At 39.1% G+C, this 19,681-nt stretch overlaps 1 protein-coding gene across 2 annotated transcripts in view; it reads right to left on the bottom strand.

The window, feature by feature from the left end:
- Positions 1-19,681, bottom strand: part of RYK (receptor like tyrosine kinase) — a 105,977-nt gene that overhangs the window by 46,273 nt on the left and 40,023 nt on the right. For both annotated transcript variants that reach the window (XM_043595365.1, XM_043595366.1), the window contains exons 3-5: positions 9,139-9,238; positions 6,844-6,978; positions 4,629-4,682 (exon numbers count right to left, since the gene is read on the bottom strand). In XM_043595365.1, the coding sequence (XP_043451300.1) occupies positions 4,629-4,682; positions 6,844-6,978; positions 9,139-9,238 (289 nt within the window). The remainder of the gene's footprint in view (positions 1-4,628; positions 4,683-6,843; positions 6,979-9,138; positions 9,239-19,681) is intronic.

Below are 19,681 nucleotides of genomic sequence, written 5' to 3'. Positions count from 1 at the left end.
GCTTTCCAGAGCGGCTGCACCAATTTGCATTCCCACCAACAGTGCAAGAGGGTTCCCGTTTCTCCACATCCTCTCCAGCATCTATAGTCTCCTGATTTGTTCATTTTGGCCACTCTGACTGGCGCCCACACATTTTTAAAAAACAAACTTTTAGTCTTCTGAGAGTAACAGATTACTCTGCTTATTTTTTATTTTATTATTTTTTTAAATTTACATCCAAATTAGTAAGCATATAGTGAAACAATGATTTCAGAAGTGGATTCCTCAATGCACCTTACCCATTTAGCCCATCCCCCCTCCCACAACCCTTCCTGTAACCTCAGTTTGTTCTCCATATTTATGAGTCTCTTCTGTTTTGCCCCCCCACCTGTTTTTATATTATTTTTGTTTCCCTTCCCTTATGTTCATCTGTTTTGTCTCTTAAAGTCCTCATATGAGTGAAGTCATAAGACTTTTGTCTTTCTCTGACTAATTTCACTTAGCATAATACCCTCCAGTTCCATCCACGTAGTTGCAAGTGGCAAGATTTCATTCTTTTTGATTGCCGAGTACTACTCCATTGTATATATATACCACATCTTCTTTATCCATTCATCCATGGGTGGACATTTGGGCTCTTTCCATACTTTGGCTATTGTTGACAGTGCTGCTATAAACATTGGGGTGCATGTGTCCCTTCAAAACAGCACACTTGTATCCCATGGATAGATGCCTAGTAGTGCAACTGCTGGGTCATAGGATAGTTCTATTTTTAGTTTTTTGAGGAACCTCCATACTGTTTTCCAGACTGGCTGCACCAGCTTGCATTCCCACCAACAATGCAAAAGAGATCCTCTTTCTCCACATCCTCGCCAACATCTGTTGTTGCCTGAGTTGTTAATGTTAACCATTCTGACAGGTGTGAGATGGTATCTCATTGTGGTTTTGATGTAGTTCCCTGATGATGAGTGATGTGGAGCATTTTTTCATGTGTCGGTTGGCCATCTGGATGTCTTCTCTGGAGAAGTGTCTATTCATGTCTTTTGCCCATTTCTTCACTGGATTATTTGGTTTTTGGCTGTTGAGTTTGATAAGTCCTTTATAGATTTTGGATACTAACCTTTTATCTGATATGTCGTTCACAAATATCTTCTCCCATTCTGTCAGTTGCTTTTTAGTTTTGCTGATTGTTTCCTTCGCTGTGCAGAAGCTTTTTATTTTGATGAGGTCCCAATAGTTCATTTTTTATTTTGTTTCCCTTGCCTCTGGAGACGTGTTGAGTAAGAAGTTGCTGTGGCCAAGATCAAAGAGGTTTCTGCCTGCTTTCTTCTCAAGGATTTTGATGGCTTCCTGTCTTAACATTTAAGTCTTTCATCTATTTTGAGTTTATTTTTGTGTATGGTGTAACAAAGTGGTCCAGGTTCATTTTTCTGCATGTCGCTGTCCAGTTTTCCCAGCACCACTTACTGAAAAGACTATCTTTATTCCATTGGATATTCTTTCCTGCTTTGTCAAAGGTTAGTTGGCCATACGTTTGTGGGTCCATTTCTGGGTTCTGTATTCTGTTCCATTGATCTGAGTGTCTGTTCTTGTGCCATGCTTATTTTTAAAAATAAGAGCAGGATAACAAGACCCCACTCAGTAAACAGTATTCAATTTTCTATTATTCAAAACAGACGGAAAGAGAAAGCAAGCCTTGGCGCTGGAGGAAGTAACTCAAAGACAGGCAGACAGACCGACACACACACACACACACACACACACACACCTACACACAGGCAAACTGAGGAAGAGATGCACGGAGACAGAGATACATACGTTCTAAGCGAGGACAGGTGAAGACAGAGAAATAGAAGCAGAACTGGTGTAACTGAAGCATCAAGTAAGTTTTGATGATGAGCACTCACATTATAATTCTACTGAATAAAACCTGAGAAATTTGGGTTTTATCCTAAATAAGACACGAAATCATTACTAAGCAAAGGAATGATATACACTATGACAGCTGGAAAAAAAACAAAGCCAACTGCATGCTGTGCAAAGAATGCTGAGTGTTGAGCAACAACAGGGAAAGGGAAGAAGTTAGAAGGTTACTGCAGTAGTCTAAAAAAGAGACAGCAGTGGTGTGGGCAAGAGTGTTATGGAAGATAAATTAATGGACCGGCGTATAGTTAACAGACCTTGCTTATGAATGATACTGGGGTAAAAAGAAAGAGAAGAATCAAAACTTTGGCTTAAAGAATTAGGTGGATAATGGTAACTTTACAAAGATTTAAAAAAAAAAGGCAAGTTGAGGGAAGAGAGAAAAAATCAATAGTTTTGTTGTGACTAAGAGTACCTAGTATACATCTACATGGACATGTCAAGCTGACAAGAAATACAAGTGGAGTTCTGGGGATAGGTAAGGACAAAAGATAAAAGCTATAGCTTTGAAAAACTTGGGAATCAGGTTGCTTTCTAAAATTTAAACTTTGCTTTGAATCAACAAACAATAAATCAGAACAGATTAAAGCAAAGAAACCAAATGGCTTCCAGAGCAGCTACACTTTACTACAGCCTGAACGAAGGCCTGACTTTCCTGAAGAATGCCACAGGCTAGTCAATCCTGGGAGAGGCAGAAAAGGAAGGTCGTCAAGGCTGGTGTTGGCAGTACCTATCCAAGCACACACCAGGGCAGAGAAGAGGAAAGACACTGCTCTGCCAGACAGGTCCCCTGAATGTATCCTACTTGTTCACCCCCCAAATTCCAGGCTTGTGTATGCACTGCTCCTATTCCTTCACTTTGACATTTCACTTGCCACCACCTGGTCACCCTTCAAGTCTCAGATGAGATGCCACTTTCTCAGGAAGCTGTCCCTCACTCCGTCAGAGATTACATGCCCCTCCTCAGGGTTCCCAAAGCACCATAGCTTGCCACACTCTTGTTATTATCAATGCCTTATTGCCTTGTCCATCTCATCCTCTACATCATAAGCCCTTGAGGGCACGGACTGTTTTGCTCACAGTTTGATCCTCTGCCTCCAATCATACCACCTGGCATACCACACATCCTCAAAAAATGCTGGATAGATGGATAGAAAGGGAGGGAAGGAGAGAGGTATCAAGAAAAAGAGCCAGAGACCAAGAATATGCAATATTCTATTCTCTTTGTTAGAAATAACATCCTATTAACATAAAAGAAATGGGTAAAGTCACCAGAATTTTCAAAGTAAATTTGAGAAGCAGTGATATTTTAAAAAATGGTTTTCTTTCTTCTCAGAGATAAATCCAATGAAATATTCTAAAAAAGTAGACAACATTTCATATTATTTTATCTTCAAAAAAGGCGCATGTTGGAATATCCAGATATTCTTTGCCTCCTGAGGTGAGAAAAAGATAAAACAGGAAGCACATACTACTATCTATGAACTATTCTTGCCAAGAGTTGGCCCTAAATCTAATCAAGTACAAAATCTAATACCAGTTTATAGGAGAAAGAAAAATATGTTAAATAATGCCACAAGGATGAAGAAGTGAGAAATTCTATGTGATAAGTGATTCCATTTTGTCAACAAAAAAGTGATACGGGGGAGAGGGGTGATCTCTGATTAATATAAAATATTTGTCAACAAAACAGTGTGTGGGCTTCATTTGATCCCACTGTGGAGGAGAAAGTATAAGATATTTTTGAGACAATCAGGTTAATGTGAACATGAACTAGCCAAATAATTTATTAAGGAACTACTGTTAATTTTGTGATAAATCAAATATAAGTGAATAGGTGCTGGGTGTTTGTGGGTTGTTTTTTTAATTGCCTTTTTAAAAAGAAATCCATACTGGAATATTTATACATGAAATGATGCCTGGATTGTGCTTTAAAATACCCCAACCCTCCCCACCCACTTACTCATCCAGAAAAGGAGGAGAAAATCAATGGAACAATACTGGCAAAACATTGATCATTACTGAAGGAGGGTAATGGTCACACAAATGAACAAAGGTTCATCAGTGCATTCTCTCAGCTTTTGCATATTTGAAACTCTTCCCTTCCACAATTTTTTTTTGAAGTTTACTTTTATGAAGAGAATCTAGTATCCTTTTAAGATAGTGCTATTAAAACTCTCTCAGGAAGAATAGGACTCAATGTGTCCACATCAGAAAACTAAAAAAGAAGTCTAAGTTATACCATTTAAACACAACCATTACCAAAATAAAAATCTACTTTGAGTTTCTGCTCTGCAGGTTTAAGTAAGTATCTTTAAGTATCCTTAAGCTGCATTTTCACCTGGATGAAATTAGCTGAGGGTTAACCGGTCCAGGCCACAAATCAGATTTTCTAACCTTCTGCTATTGAGATGAGGATCTTACATACGTTTTCATGTTCATACTTTAATTATTACCATTTGAAATGATGTGATATAAATTCTTGCCTATAAAAAATTTTTATATCATTTGTTATAAAATATGTATGAATTTTGCTTTACAAATATTTCAATATTCTAACAGTTTCATCTGACTATATACCAATCAGTGAAATAAATAGTAAGGCCTCATGTATCTTTTGGCAAACTGGACACTACTAGGCCTCCAAGCCTCATACAATCATGTACATTTACAATCAGGCAGTTTTTATTCCTCATGATGGAGAAAGGTAATACATTAACACTTACAAATAGTTCTGCTAGTGTTTTTGTCCAGGGCTGAAGTTTTTACTTCTTCAAGTTCTGAATTTAAAAAAGATAAAAGATGCTTTTAGAAATTCCTTCTTTTCCATGAAAATCCTTAAATACTTAAAATACACTTTCTGAATTTTTCTCTAACATAGTTTTAGTTCTATTAGAACACTGCCTAAACTAATTAACAAGGTATTTGTTGCAAGATAATAAATCCTACATCACTATTCTGATCATCATCACTCTAATCACCAATCATTAGTCTATGGGTGTTGTTTATAGATGCTCAATGAAAAAGGATTTCTGTGGTCAAGAAGTTTGGGGAAAGCCAAGTATTATATCATCTGTGGAGATTCACAATTCACATTAGCAGAGTATAAAGGCTCTAAGGAATGCTTAAGTAATGAAACTTATTACTCAGGCCAGCGGTCCCCACTCTCACATAAAAAAGGAACATTTTCTTGCCAGTAACACCCATTAGCATTTGATATAGTACAGATATGTTTTCTGTTGCAGTTTTTTAAATGTAGTAGGTGGAAAACCACACAAACACATTAGGATCACATATTAAAGTAAGAGTCATAAATTGGATAACTGGGGTAGCCAGAAGTATGACAACAAAATGAAAAGGGTGGCACTATATTAAACTTAAGTTAAAACAGAATAGAAAATTATGCTGTTAATGTTAATTTTCATGTACACATTAAAGAAAATGGAGAAAGTATGAGATCATTCTGAATGTCATCTAACCATTAACCTCAGTGGATACTAACAGTGGTGGGCTCCATTGATCACATCATATTTGGCCATCATTTTGCCTTTAGATATTAAGAGACGAAGCACCATGGTAGAGTCAGAACACCCTCCCTAAGCATCAGGAACCAGGCTTCTACACTCCTGACTGGCTGTGCAAACTTAGGTGGCCTCTCCAGGGACAAATCTCCTCACATCAATTATATAATGACTAGGTTGAACTAGTCTCTAAAGTCCTCTTTGGCTTTAAAATTGTGTGAAAGTACATACATAACCGAATATACTAGAACTATAAAATATATCAAAACAGTGAAAATAAAAGGTGCCTGCTAACTTTCCATTTAAAAAATGTCCACTCTAAGGCAGTACAGCTCTTTTATTGGCATCTATCTGGACATTAGCCATGATAACTCACTTGCTGGCCCCAAGTATTTTCCTAACCCTTAGCACTAACTTCAATTAGGAAATGTGTTAAGACAGAATTTAACAACAGAGCTAAGAGCACGAGTTTGCATGCAGCTGCACCTCTTAGCTGTCTGACCTTGGCAAGTTGGTCAGATTCTCTGAGCCTCAGTTTCCTCTTCAGAAAATGGAGATAATGACAGAAACTGCTGCTTAGAATTGTCACAAGGACTAAATAGGTTCAATGCATGTAAAAGCACTTGTAACATAGTACAAATGCACAGTACGAGGCACTCAATTTTAGAGGGCTTTATTTTAGTTCCCTCCCCCCACCCCACATCTTAGTAACCATCTGTACATTAAGTGAAAGAAAGCACAAATTCAGGTCACTTTACCTCTGTGCAACTTAAAGTGAATGGATTGGACAATCTTTCAGGAAAACTCTCAAATTCTTTCATCTATTGCCCATGGGAATTCTCATAGCCACTGTCATTTCTTGAGTACCAGATTATTCAAACCCAAAGCTATTAACATTTATTAAGTACCCATACACAGTATTCTAAGATTTAGGTTTGATTCAATTAACCAAAAAGAAAATAAATAAGAACAACTTCTGAAACAGGTTATCATGCCCATTTTACAACTGAAAAAACTGAGACCTAGGTTAAACAACTTGTCCAAATATCCTGCCAAGTATATCCAGCCCCAGGACAACTGAGCCATAGTATTGTTATAAGACAAACACAGTTAACACTGAGTTACTCAGGGGCCCCTATCAGAATTACTTGACTTCTTTACCTCTTTAATACTATTTCACATTCTTAATGGAATTAGCATTTCAGATAAAAGATTTCTGCTTTTGAGAAAGCAGGTCCTGAGTGAGATTCCTGGCAACAAGGTAGCTATCAGGCAATTTTCTCAGAATTTCATTTGTTAGTGCTTTTTCTTTTCTCATTTGCTACTATAATCAAGATTTGGTCACAAATCTAGAAAAAGATGACAAAATGTATTTTTGACATCTATATAAAACACATACTTTGGTGAATAAATTCCTTACTTTTGTAGCACATTTTCCTTCGTTTAAAATTTAAGACTGTAAAGTTTTTTGAAGAATTTACTGTCAAGTTGAGCTGCATTAGTATCATAACCTCAGAATCTACTTTGCCAGTACAGGAAAGCTCGACCCGAAACACTGTTTAAAAAACAAAAAAGAAAAAATATTTTAATTTTCTAAAAAATCAACATTAATACCTAGTATTTTACAGTTCTTTATTTTTGTTGCATAAAACTAAAAGAATATTTACATAATACTAAAATTTTCAGAGAACTTATCTTCAGACTACATACCTTTAGACATCATTCATTTATTATAGATATAAAAGTTAAACATTAAAGAACAAGCCAAGACATAAAAGAAGAGATTATTATCTTCAACTTTTTCTCATGATTTTTAATAGATTACTTTGTCTCATAAGTCCTCTCATTATAATATAGTAAAGCTACTGAATAAGGCAAACCATGCTACCTTACCAGTCACATCAGCAACGATAACAAAAATTACTTGATAAAAAGGAAAGACAATTTATCACCAAAATGCAATTATGTATTGCTCTTAACGAAGATTAAATATAAACCTATAAACTGATAACCTGATAAATCAGTCAACTGTGAATTTAAAAAATACAAAGCTTTCAAAACAAAACCTTTCTTTTTTTAATGTGTTGTGTTGTTTTTTTTAATTTATTTCTGAGTAAGAGAGACAGAGCACGAGCGGGGAAGGGCAGAGAGAGAGAGGGAGACACAGAATCTGAAACAGGCTCCAGGCTCTGAGCGGTCAGCACAGAGTCCCACACGGGGCTCGAACTCACAGACCACGAGATCATGACCCAAGCCGAAGTCTGATGCTTAACCGTCTGAACCACCCAAGCACCCCCAAAAAACCCTTTCTAAACAGAAACTGACTTTAATCAATTATTGTAGCAATGAGGTAACAGACTTTGGTACACACCATTTTTTTCCAATCTTTCAGTTTAAGATTCTTTTCCTATAAATTTAGAGTATCATTCTTTTCTTCTTTTCAGAGAGAGAGAGGGAGAAAGCACACACTAAGCAGGGTAGAAGAAGAGGAAGAGAGAGAAAGGGAGAATCTCAAGCAGGCTCCACATTCAGCATGGAGCCCAATGCGGGGCTCGATCCCATGACCCTGGGATCATGACATGAGCTGAAATCAAGAGTTGAATGCTCAACTGACTGAGCCACCTAGGTGCCCCTACAATATCATTCTATCTGTATGAGCATATGAAAAATATGGGCATTTCTGAACTTCTTTACTGACCCATAAAAATGAGTAAGCCTCCCTATGCTTTCCTAAAGCTTAATGTATGTCACCAATAATGATGAGTGACTGCCAGAAAAAGTTCCACAGTATTGTAGAAAGTACATGGCTTACCCTTTCAAATTTTAAGAAGTTCACTGTTCGTAAAATCTCACATCTTTAGGAGCTTTGCTCAAAAGGCTGGCTCAATAGTAGTTAAACTGGTATATATATGACACTTAAATCATTTAGTCAGATGTATTATGTGACTATCCTGTGCAGATGCTGTGCCAGGCACCAATGCTAGATGGCTGAAAAAGAGAGCTCCTGTCCTCAGGTTAACCACAGGCCAGCAGGGAGAGACAAGCACAAAGAATTACAAGATAATGTGATCAGTTCAAAAACATTTAAATTACAAGATCCTGCAGGGTAGGAAGAACAAGATCCTGCAGGGTAGTATGAGTAGGAGTTTATAAGCAGAAAAGAGGAAAAGGCAGTTCCAAATATACTGACGAGCACGTGCAAAGGCAAGGATGTCAAAACCGCATGTAGTATGGCACCACTGGATGCTGGGGCAAATGCAGCAACACAGCTAGACAGGCAGGTAAGGGGACAGGGTAAACATACAGCACACTGGCTGGAGAGTCTGCAGTGGACTCAGTTGATGGGAGTAAGGGGCCCTGATGGGCTTGATGTCATTTGGTCAGATAGGAGTGTTCAGTGATCATCCAGGCCATGGTGTGGGAATTTGTCAAAAACGAACAAGACCAGACACAGAGATCCATGTGGAGGCCAGTGCCAGCAATGCAGAAAAAGGAGATAAGGAAGTGCTGAGTATAGACAGTTCTGAAAAGGATGGAAAAGAGGGAATGGTTTAAAACACAGTGCAAATAATCAGTATTTTCAAAAATTACTTTTCAAAGTACTTATACACCTATGCCTATCAAGTAGAATACACTATATGTCAATTGTTAAGCTGTTCTTTTTGGGATATGGGCGACACAATTGAAAACAGTATGTTCACTCTTTCAGACTCACCTGATAAAGTGCGTGGAACTTCCCCCTGAGCAGAAATGTTGACCTGGGGCATGTCCATAGCCACAAAATTGTCTACTTGGAATCCCAGCTTATATTCAACCTGTAAAATGTAGAAATAAACAAACTGAATCTGTGGTAACAGAAAGGACACTAACAATTTGGCTTTACTGATTAACTCATTAACTAATAAATGCATGAGCATTTATTATTATGTACAAATCTAGCTCTAACAAAATCCAAATTGTCAGAAACAGTCCTAGGAGTTTTCAACTGGATAAAAACTCAACCCAGTGAAGCCACCCCTCTATTTCATGTCCAGAACAGTACCACCACTCTCCTATAAAATCTGCCAACTAGGATTCAGAAATCTTGCTGAAGACTACACTACCACTGACCAAAGAGCCCTGGAGAGACAGATACGAAAAGCCAAGTTGTTGAGATGTGTAATTTACAGACCACTGACTAGTCACCAATGTCTTCTCTAATTAATAAGTGCCAGGCTCTAAGGCTTTCCATGTAGCTGGTGGATGAAGGTCTACTCTATAGACCCACTCACTACACAAGATTACAAAGCACAGATTTCTCACAGAATATCTCTAGTCCAGCTTTCACCATGAAGAAAGTTTATGTTTGGATACCCATCTAATCTCTGAATCTATTTTTCAAGTGAGTCGGTATCCAGAAAGGAAAAGATGTGACTATGAAGGCATCACTGGAACACCAATATTAACTATCGATACCTGTCCTACTTGGGGGCTTAACATAACCAGCCAGCCCCAATAATACAGCCCTACTGCTAGATTGATAGTCATGAAAGAAACAACTCAAACTGCAAAACAATAGCTGAAATTCAGAATAGCTGCCACCTTCAAGACCTTCAATGAGGCCTTATATTTCACATTACTCTTTGAACAGCCCACTGGGGTCTTGATAAGAACAGGTACTCCTCTCCCATTAACTGGTCACATGGGTGGTTTTGGTGGAGAGACAGAACTGGCAGAAGGCAAGGGGCAGTGGCAGAAGGCAAGGGGCAGTGGATTGGGAAAAGAGTGATAGGAAAGAGGTTTATGAAACCATTCTTTAAGAAATTTAACTAGGAAAAATGGAACCAGGTTGGGAGTGGTGTGAGAAAGAGGTGACAGATTCTAAAGCTTTTCTTTCTTTTTTCAATGGGCAGTATTAAAATGTGTTCATATGCTAATGAAAAAAGCCAACGAAATGGGACATAATAAAGATGAAAGGAAATAGGAAGAGAGTACCATCGTAGCTTATAAGGAAAGGGATGGACCTGGACATTGGCTGGGGCAAAGGGTTTTTATCAACGGATAAGAAGGGTTCAAGCCAAAGGATTTAACTCTCACTGTGGGTGTCTTTTCACACTTTCATACTTGAATGTCCCTAAACACTGTAGGGGTATAAATCATATTATTACCTTACAGTTAAGATACATAGACAAACAACTGTTAAAGGCTGTATTTGGGAAGTGCCATGTTCACAACAAAGAAAATGGTCTTGCTGCCTATCACTGACTTTGTGGTACCTCAGGCTAGTCAGTGTTCACCCTTACCCTAGCACACCACACTTCTGTCACTGCCACCAGGGGGTGCTAGAGAGCTAGCTACACCGTTGTGTTTGGGCCAAGAAGGAGCAGACTTTCCAGCAACACTCACTAACTATAACACTACAGAATGCATTGACTATATTCCTGTATCTATGCTGTCTTTGAATAGGACAATACATGAAGTGCAAGTGCACAAAAGAAATTAAGCATAATCAGTAAGAACTGGATAGGAACCATGAGACTGTGTGACCTTTAGGTATATTAACTTTCCTGAGTTTCAGTTTTTGTAAAATGAGGTAACACATTATGAGGATCAAAGAGGATAATTAAGACAACACACCTGTCAGCTTGGCACAGGTCCCCTGACAAATGCAGACCGCAGTGGCATCAGCTGTCATTCCAGAGTAGCTACCCTACTGCCCCATTGTGCTTCCCCTATAAGCACCAGCCTACTACTAACCCCAGAGATTGACACAAGTAAGCCTTCCAGTGCTCTGCCAAGAACTTGCTGCAGTCCTTCTGTTTTGTCCTCCATCTTGGGACCCCTCACTATTCTAAACAGCCCCTACACTCTCAACCTTTTCACAAATGTCTTCTCCACCATCTCCTACAACCTGGCTTTCCTCAGATCTCTTCTCCCTGCCTATCATTAGTTCTTACAACACCTAACCCTTAGGGTCTAGACAATAGGGTCTGCATTCTTTTAGGGTCATTAGGTCCTTTCTAGACATCCTTCCCTCATGAGAAATCCCCTATACCCTGAAGCTCACAAATTCTACTCAAGATGGCTATTTCTCATGCCATAAACATCAACAACAGACAAAAACTTTGCAGAGGCCTTGGCCCTTGGCTCACTTTGTCTCCTGTCACCTTCCAGGGTGGGCTTCAATATTACAGTATTCAGTAAACCTACATGACAAAGAATTACTCCAGAACCAAAACAAACACAAAAATCCCACCCTATCAAAGACCCCATCACTACCTCTGATTCCTATAAAACCAGTTCTTTGTCTCCATCACTGACTCAGCCAACATTTATGAAACACATGTGTAAGCCAATGGCGGTGTACAGAACTGGGCTACAGTGGACAATTCAGCTATTTCCCTTCTCTCTGATCCAGCCAGTGGCCTGGTTTCACTTTCCTACAGACTATGCCCCGAAGACTACAAGGTTACTGACATGATAACTGGTTCATTCCCCTCCATACTCTTAGAGGGCCGCACCAGCACCCTAACCACCTCTCACTCTCATGTTGCCCAGCATGGATGGAGAAAATCCATTCCTGGAGAAAAGGGTGCTGCTACACAAGAATGACCCCTAAGTTCAAGACAGACCCATAATCCTATCAGCAAGCCCTTCCTCACAGCCTCTTCTCTCTCCCTAGTCTACTCACTCCAAATGTCACAGGACCTCACCACTTCACTACCTGCTGCCCTCCCCACTTCCTCACTCTCAATGTTCTTGTCTCCTTTAGCTAGCACACAAGGACCCCCACCCTTCTTCATTTCTTTTCAGCACCAGAGAGATCTGTTAGAGTACTCAACCTCTGCCCTCCAGCCCCAAGGAAAGACATATTCTCCTCTCCAAATAATAAACACTCCTTTCCTAGTATATTAGGTTCTAACCCGTTTCATCACCGATGGGATCTTGTATCATCCACTGGTCTCTCACTCTCCTATAACTTCAATCTCTCCCATAGGTGCAATTACCTACTAGACATATATGTCTAATAATCTTATAGCTCTCAAATCTAACAGATTCAAAGCCAAATGTATGTTTCCCCACATTTGCTATCTCTTTTATTCTAGGTCTCAGTTATTGTAAGCAGAGGCACAGCTAACCAGAGACCAGAACTTCTAAGAAAGCAGAGAGCAGCAAATGGGGTCACAGGCCCTAATGGCAATGTGGAGGGCAGGAGGCAAGACTAACACCTAAGTATCTCAAGGATGTAAGGGGGAAGGGAAATGAGCTTGTGAGTGGAGCTAGGGAGAGGTGGCAAAGGGACTGGGTAGCAAGTTTGAGAAGGCTGACCTCTGGCCAGAACAGCAGCCTGGAGGAACAAGGAGTATGAGAGCACAGAAGCCTGCCGTTTGCTGGCTCCCTTTCTGAGGGACTAGCTACACATGTGAGGCATTCACAGGGCGGTTCTCTTCTCCCTCTGAAATCCTTAGGATATTAATTTTTAAACTGCAGTTTCTGGGGTCAGGGAACTGTAAATTTTCTCTACTTTGCCATGTATCGATCTACGTGGAATCTCACTTTCCAGTGATCCTTGAAGAAACAGATCCATTCTAAAGCTAACATTCATAAACTAGTGGAACAAAGAAAATGTGAACAGCAGTTGTTTATCAGAAAAAAGAGGGAGCCAAAATATTTCAGAAAAGAAGCTAGAGAAAATATAAATATTTGAATAAGCTAAAAAATAAACATTTTTGGTAATCTTCCCTTACTTGGAAACAAACGGCAATTGCCAATAGGCAGCTGATGAGTAAAGCCATTTCCTTCTGGAACACAGTACAGATTTAAAGTGAATACATTTGCCTACAGCTGGATAGCCTTTTAATTTCTCTGAATTGACCAGAAGTGCTCCTTTTTCATAGAAATCCCACTCTGCAGGGGATACTGCTGGCTCTCCCTTGGGCTGCTGCAGGAACTCTGGACAAGTTCCCTACAAAACCTCCTGACAATGATAAAGAATTCCTGAAACCTGAGAAGAGATACAGAGTGGATGTGAGTTGGAGGAATATTCTGCTACATTTTGGTATATTTTTGCCTTCCAACTCTCTAAAATACCTACAGACACTTAATAGATGCAATGGAATGCTTTTTTCCCCTAGATATCAGAGAATGTTCCAGAATACAGAAGAACCTAATTATTGGTTAAAACCACCTAGTAATCTTTGCTTTTTTTTTTTGATGACCATGTGGCCTTGTGAAAGAGAAGATATTACCAGTGTTTTTATCCCACCTGGAAATGCAATTAACCAATGGTATTTAAGAACCACTCACTAAAGCAATCTGACACAGATGTCAAGAATAAGATACAGCTTCAGACTCTGAGAAGACCATAGTCTGTTTTGCAAGACAAAAGCCAAGTAAACACTGAAGAACAACACTATTAGCAAAAGCTCTGATGTGTGAAAACTAACGTTAAAGTATCTATGGTGTGAACGGACATATCAAGGAGAACCTTGAGATTTTTGGAAGTGAATATTTTACCTCTTGGCTCATCTTAAAAAGCAAGAACTGAGAAATTCTGATAAAGGGTTGGAGTGTAGGAGCCACAGCCTTCCTCCAGAAAGTTCACGATCGCATCTCAGAGCCAACAAGTTTAGGTGAAGAACCCTCTGTATCTCCCCAGGTGAAGAAGTCATGTCTCTCTTGCTCCCTTGTATGACTTTCCCACTTGAAGTCATCTCTACTTCCTGTGTCTTCTGCTTCCAACACTACCTTAAGCAAGTCTCCTTCCAAATCTAGGTCTTATTTTTTTTTTTTCATAGTAAGTGATCAATAAACCAAAGTGCAACCATTTAATGTATTTTTTAGTGATTTGAAGGAAAAAAAGTTCAAGTCTATATGCAGGGACAGAGAACCTTTATCAGAATATGTTGTTCAGTGCTCTGCAAACTGCAGAAAGTACGCAGTATATAACTTGTTAAAAAAAAAAAATATATATATATATATATTCACACACACACACATACATATACACACATGTGCTTATCCATGCACAGACTATCCTTAGAATAGAAGACAGGAATCAGGTAACAGTGGTTGCCAATGGAAGGGAAACTCGGTGGCTGGATTGTTTGGGGATGGTACTAGGAAGGTGTAGAGGACTTAATTTTCACTGTTTACCCCTTCCCTTACGCCTTTTGAATTCTGTACCATATACATAAATTGAATACTCAAAAGACTAAATTTTAAAATAAGCAAAGTTAAATTAATTACCAAAGAGATTATAACCTAAAACTGGAATTAGGAGTTGCATTGGTGGCCAAAGCCTGAAACTGAATACAAACATATTCCTTAGTTTTTTATTATAAAATGTTGTAAGATAGAAGATGATTACTTTCCCCTAAATTCTAAACCCTGTTACACATGAACTTGTGAAATTAGTTTTGCTATATATTCAACCTATGAATTTCATCTATTCCTCCAAATTTACAACTTTATTCACAGTGAAATACATGAAAAGTCCCAGATGGACAACTAGTGTCAAGTATACCCAGCTATGTTTCACACTTCTAGAAACAAGAAATTCACCACTCTGAAAGCAGTACATTCCAACTTTAAAAAGCTCTAAGTGCTCAGAAGATCCCCATTTGTTGAGCTGTGCCCTGTGGCTTCTATCTATGCATCTCTTCTGTAGTCAGTAAAAGAGCACCTGTAACCAAGCGTAAGTACCAAGTGCTATACAGGGAACACAGAGAAAGACGAAAAGGAGTTCCTCACTTTGAAGTGTTTTGCATCTAGGAGGGAGACAGAAAAGAAAATCAACCACCACAATACTGTTAGATTATGCTAAGGGTTATGAGGGAGGAAAGAGAAAGGTGCCGTGGGTACAGAAAGCACCTGACACAGTTGAAGGAAAGGTGACACCAGTTCTGAGATTTATGAGACGAACAGGAGTTAGTGAGGTAAATAAAGAATGGAGAAAGGGAATTTCTTGCAATATAAACAGCAGCAATGTAACAGAGTCCAGGCCATTCAAAAAATTGCCAAACAAAATGGCACTAAATAACTAGCTGGAGAGGAAGGAGAAAAGAAAGGCAGGGACAAGATCATAAAGGCTTCCTAAAAAATCAGAACTTTATTCTGGTGGCAACTGGGAGCCCTAGAGTTGCTTCTGAGGGTGGGAGTAGGGGGTGAGGGTGGGGCAGGAGTACAGCAACAAGTCAGTCCAGAGGCAAGGAAACTAGTTAGAAAACTATTTCCCATCTAGTTAAGAAACAAAAAAGGCCCAAACTACAGATGAGGCATTAAGTCCAGAGAGAGGTAGGAGATGAATTTAAGGTATAATTATGAAAGACAATCAACTGGACCTGGCAGGTGCAGGAGAAGAAGTACTGGACCCCTTCTAGGCTTCTGTCCTAGATGTGTAAATAGGTGGCAATGCCCTCCAACAAGTCAGGGAACTTCTGCCCTCCCAGGAATATCATATCAGCAACAGTAGCCCAAATGTGCACTAATGATGGTATTTAAAACCTGCCACAGAAGTAGTTTAGAATTTATGAGTGAAGAATATGGAAGTACCATACAAGCTATGCCAAGGCTCCTCCTGACCCAACATGTGCCCAGGCCAAGTACTGTTTCAAATATATATATTCATCTGAACCCTTACCTCTATCTACTCTCTTCCACTCCAACTTCCTTCTGCGACAGGCTTTAAAAGTCCTCAGACATCCACTATTAGCAATGTCAGATCCCTGAAACTCGCTCCAGATAAAAAACATCTAATGTATGTGTATTTTTAAAAAAGAATGATTAAGAGAGTTTAATTCTCTTCACTTCTAACTACCACATGGCACACTGCCAATTTTTATTCACAAGTCACTAACCATATACTTGCCCAGGTTAGATCATTATTTTTTCCTAAGTAGGCCCAGGAATAATCACACCCTATTCAACGGCAGTGGAGTACTAGAACAGATTCTCTATTTCATTCGATTTTTCGCTGCTTTAAAATATATGTATTATTTGCTTTTATATTTACCAACATTAAAGGTAGGAAAAGTAACAAAGGATTTATTATCAATTTTTTGGAGAATATAAAAAGATTCTCTGCCTAAAAGATGTTCACAGAAACACTGGATCTCAGAGTTGCAAGGGAACTTAAAATTCAACACCCACTGCTCCACAAATCCTTGAATTCCCTCTACAACACTCCCACGAAATAGTTACCCAGTATAGATCTGACCTCTTCCGGTGAGAGGAAACTTACTACTCATCAATAGCACTGGCTAAAAAGTGAAACCTAGTTCTAAACACAGATGCAAATACTAGTAGTTTAAAGGGTGATGAGGAATGGAATTTTTTAAATATAATTTCACAAAATCTCCCCACAATTACTTACTCATCCTAAAGGAGAACACTTTGGTAGAGAAACCTAGTGAACTGAGTGATCAGAGATCACCAGTAATAGGACAAGATGACATCATGTGTCCTGTGAAGGACAGCATTTTTGTGGTGTTACTAGCAAAGACACGTTCCTGAATCTAATCATGAGGAAACCTCAGACAACTCAAATTGAAGGACATTCTACAAAATACTTGGCCTATTTATTTCAAAATCATCAAGGTCAAAGCACACAAAGAAAGGCCAAAGAAATGTTCCAGGTTAATAGAGGATTAAAGGTACCTTAATCAACTGCATGCATGATCCTGAATCAGGTGAAAAAAAGAGCTATAAAGAACATCATCATGTTAATTGGTGAAATGTGAGTACTACAGATTAGATACTAGATAACAGTATTATATCCACGTTTAGTTTCCTGATTTTGATCATTGTACTTAGGCTTTATAAAGAATGCCTTTATTCTCAGGCTCTTGAGTGGCTAAGTTGGTTGAGTGTCCAACTTCAGCTCAGGTCGTGCTCTCACGGATTATGAGTTCAAGCCCCGCATCAGTCTCTCTGCCATCAGTGCAGAACCTGCTTCAGTTCCTCTGTCCCCCTCTCTCTCTCTGCACCTTACCCACTCTTTAAAAAAAAAAAAAAAGAATGCCCTTATTCTTAGAAAATATACATTGATGTATTCAAGGCTAAATGGGCAGGATGCTTGCAATTCACTTTCATATAGTTCAAGAAGAAAGGGTGTGTGCATGAGAGTGGAGGGAAAGAAACAATGAATGATAAAGTAAGCAAATGAAGCAAACCAGTAATAATCGGTGAATGTGGGTAAAGGATATATGAGAATTATTTGTACTGTTCTTATAATTTTCCTTTATGTTTGAAATCATATCATAATTAGAAGTTACCCCCACCTCTAAATAATAAGGTCACATAATGTTATGTAAGAATACTGGAAAATGTGTTAGTCCAGTTTCCTTGAAGAGTCCAGATGCTTATTCATTGAAAATGACACAGCTCATATTAAAATATCTCAGGTTGGGGCACCTGGGTGGCTCAGCTGGTTAGGTGTCCAACTTCAGCTCAGGTCATGATCCCACAGTCCATGAGTTTGAGCCCTGTGTCGGGTTCTGTGCTGACAGAAGCCTGCTTTGGATTCTGTGTCTCCCTGCTTTGGATTCCGTGTCTCCCTCTTTCTCTGCCCCTTCCCCACTTGTGCTCTGTCTCTCTCTCTCTCTCTCTTTCAAAAATAAATAAACATTAAAAAAATTTTAATGTCGGGGTGCCTGGGTGGCGCAGTCGGTTAAGCGTCCGACTTCAGCCAGGTCACGATCTCGCGGTCCGTGAGTTCGAGCCCCGCGTCGGGCCCTGGGCTGATGGCTCAGAGCCTGGAGCCTGTTTCCAATTCTGTGTCTCCCTCTCTCTCTGCCCCTCCCCCGTTCATGCTCTGTCTCTCTCTGTCCCAAAAATAAAAATAAACGTTGGAAAAAAAAAAAATTTTTTTAAAAATTTTAATGTCTCAGGTGAACCTTTTCTGAATTATCTGTACCATTTATTTTGGCAGTTCAGCATATCCAGGTTACCATTTACTACATGTTCTTAATTGTTTCGCATGACTTCTCTCTCTTGACCTCTGTTTTTGCAGTTTTCACCCTAAAGAGACCTATCTACTGCTAAAAAAGCAGCCCATGTTTGGATACCCCAAGGCAACAGTGTTGGACAGTTGAGGTGCTCCAACAAGGCACATATGTTTTACCCAGAATCCAAGCTAAGTCAACTTTAATCACATTACTGCAGTTTATATTTTAATGCCTGTATGTATATGTGTATATAATGTTTCTGTAACATATGCTTGAGTATATATACAGCTGATCCTTGAACAATATGTGTTTGAACTGCACGAGACCACTTATGTGGATTTTTTTTTTTTTAGGAGAGCACAAGTAGGGGAAAGGGGCAGAGAGAGACAGAATCCCCAAGCAGGCTCCACACTCAGCATGGAGCCCAATGTAGGGCTTAATCCCATGACTCGGGGATCATGACCTGAGACAAAATCAAGAGTGGGATATTCAACTGAATGAGCCACCCAGGCGTCCCACACAGATTTTTTTTTTTTTATAGTACAGTACTATAAATGGATTTTCTCTTCCTTAGGATTATTTTTAACATTTTCTCTAGCTTACTTTTTGTAAGAATTACAGTATATAATATCTATAACATATGGGGCACCTGGATGGCTCAGTCAGTTAAGCAACCAATTTCGGCTCAGGTCATGATCTTGTGGTCTGTGGGTTCAAGCCCCACATCAGGCTCTATGCTGGCAGCTCAGAGCCTGGAGCCTGTTTCATATTCTCTCTCTCTCTCGCTCTCGCTCTCTGCCCCTCCCCCACTCATGCTCTGTCTCTCTCAAAAATTAACATTTAAAAAAATTTTTTTAAATATCTATAACATACAAAATATGTGACCATTAGTAGTTAAGTTTTGAAGCAATCAAAAGTTCTATGTGGATTTTCAACTGCAGGGGGAGCATATCAGTACCCTGTAACCCCCACATTATTCAAGGGTCAACTGTAATAATAATAGGAATATATGGATAGTTATATAATCATTTTTACTCACTGATTAGCAAACAACTATACTTAAAATATTTAGTGTTAAGGAGTGAATTGAAGAAATAAATAAACACCCCTATTCATTTGGCAAGGAACATTGGTTCATTGGTACCATCTTGGGAGAGGGAAGGAGAAATAATTTGGCAATGTTAATCAAAACTTTAAACACTCTGACCCTGCCATTTCACTACTTGGTGATAATTTACTATTCAAAAATTATGCCACAAGTGCACAAAATTTTTTGAACAAAGATGTTCTCAATGTATGCATGCACACACACACACACACACACACATATAC

This window comes from Prionailurus bengalensis, chromosome C2, assembly GCF_016509475.1.
Source record: "Prionailurus bengalensis isolate Pbe53 chromosome C2, Fcat_Pben_1.1_paternal_pri, whole genome shotgun sequence".
NCBI classification, from domain to species: domain Eukaryota; kingdom Metazoa; phylum Chordata; class Mammalia; order Carnivora; family Felidae; genus Prionailurus; species Prionailurus bengalensis.
This window is presented reverse-complemented; position numbering and strand designations above follow the sequence as displayed.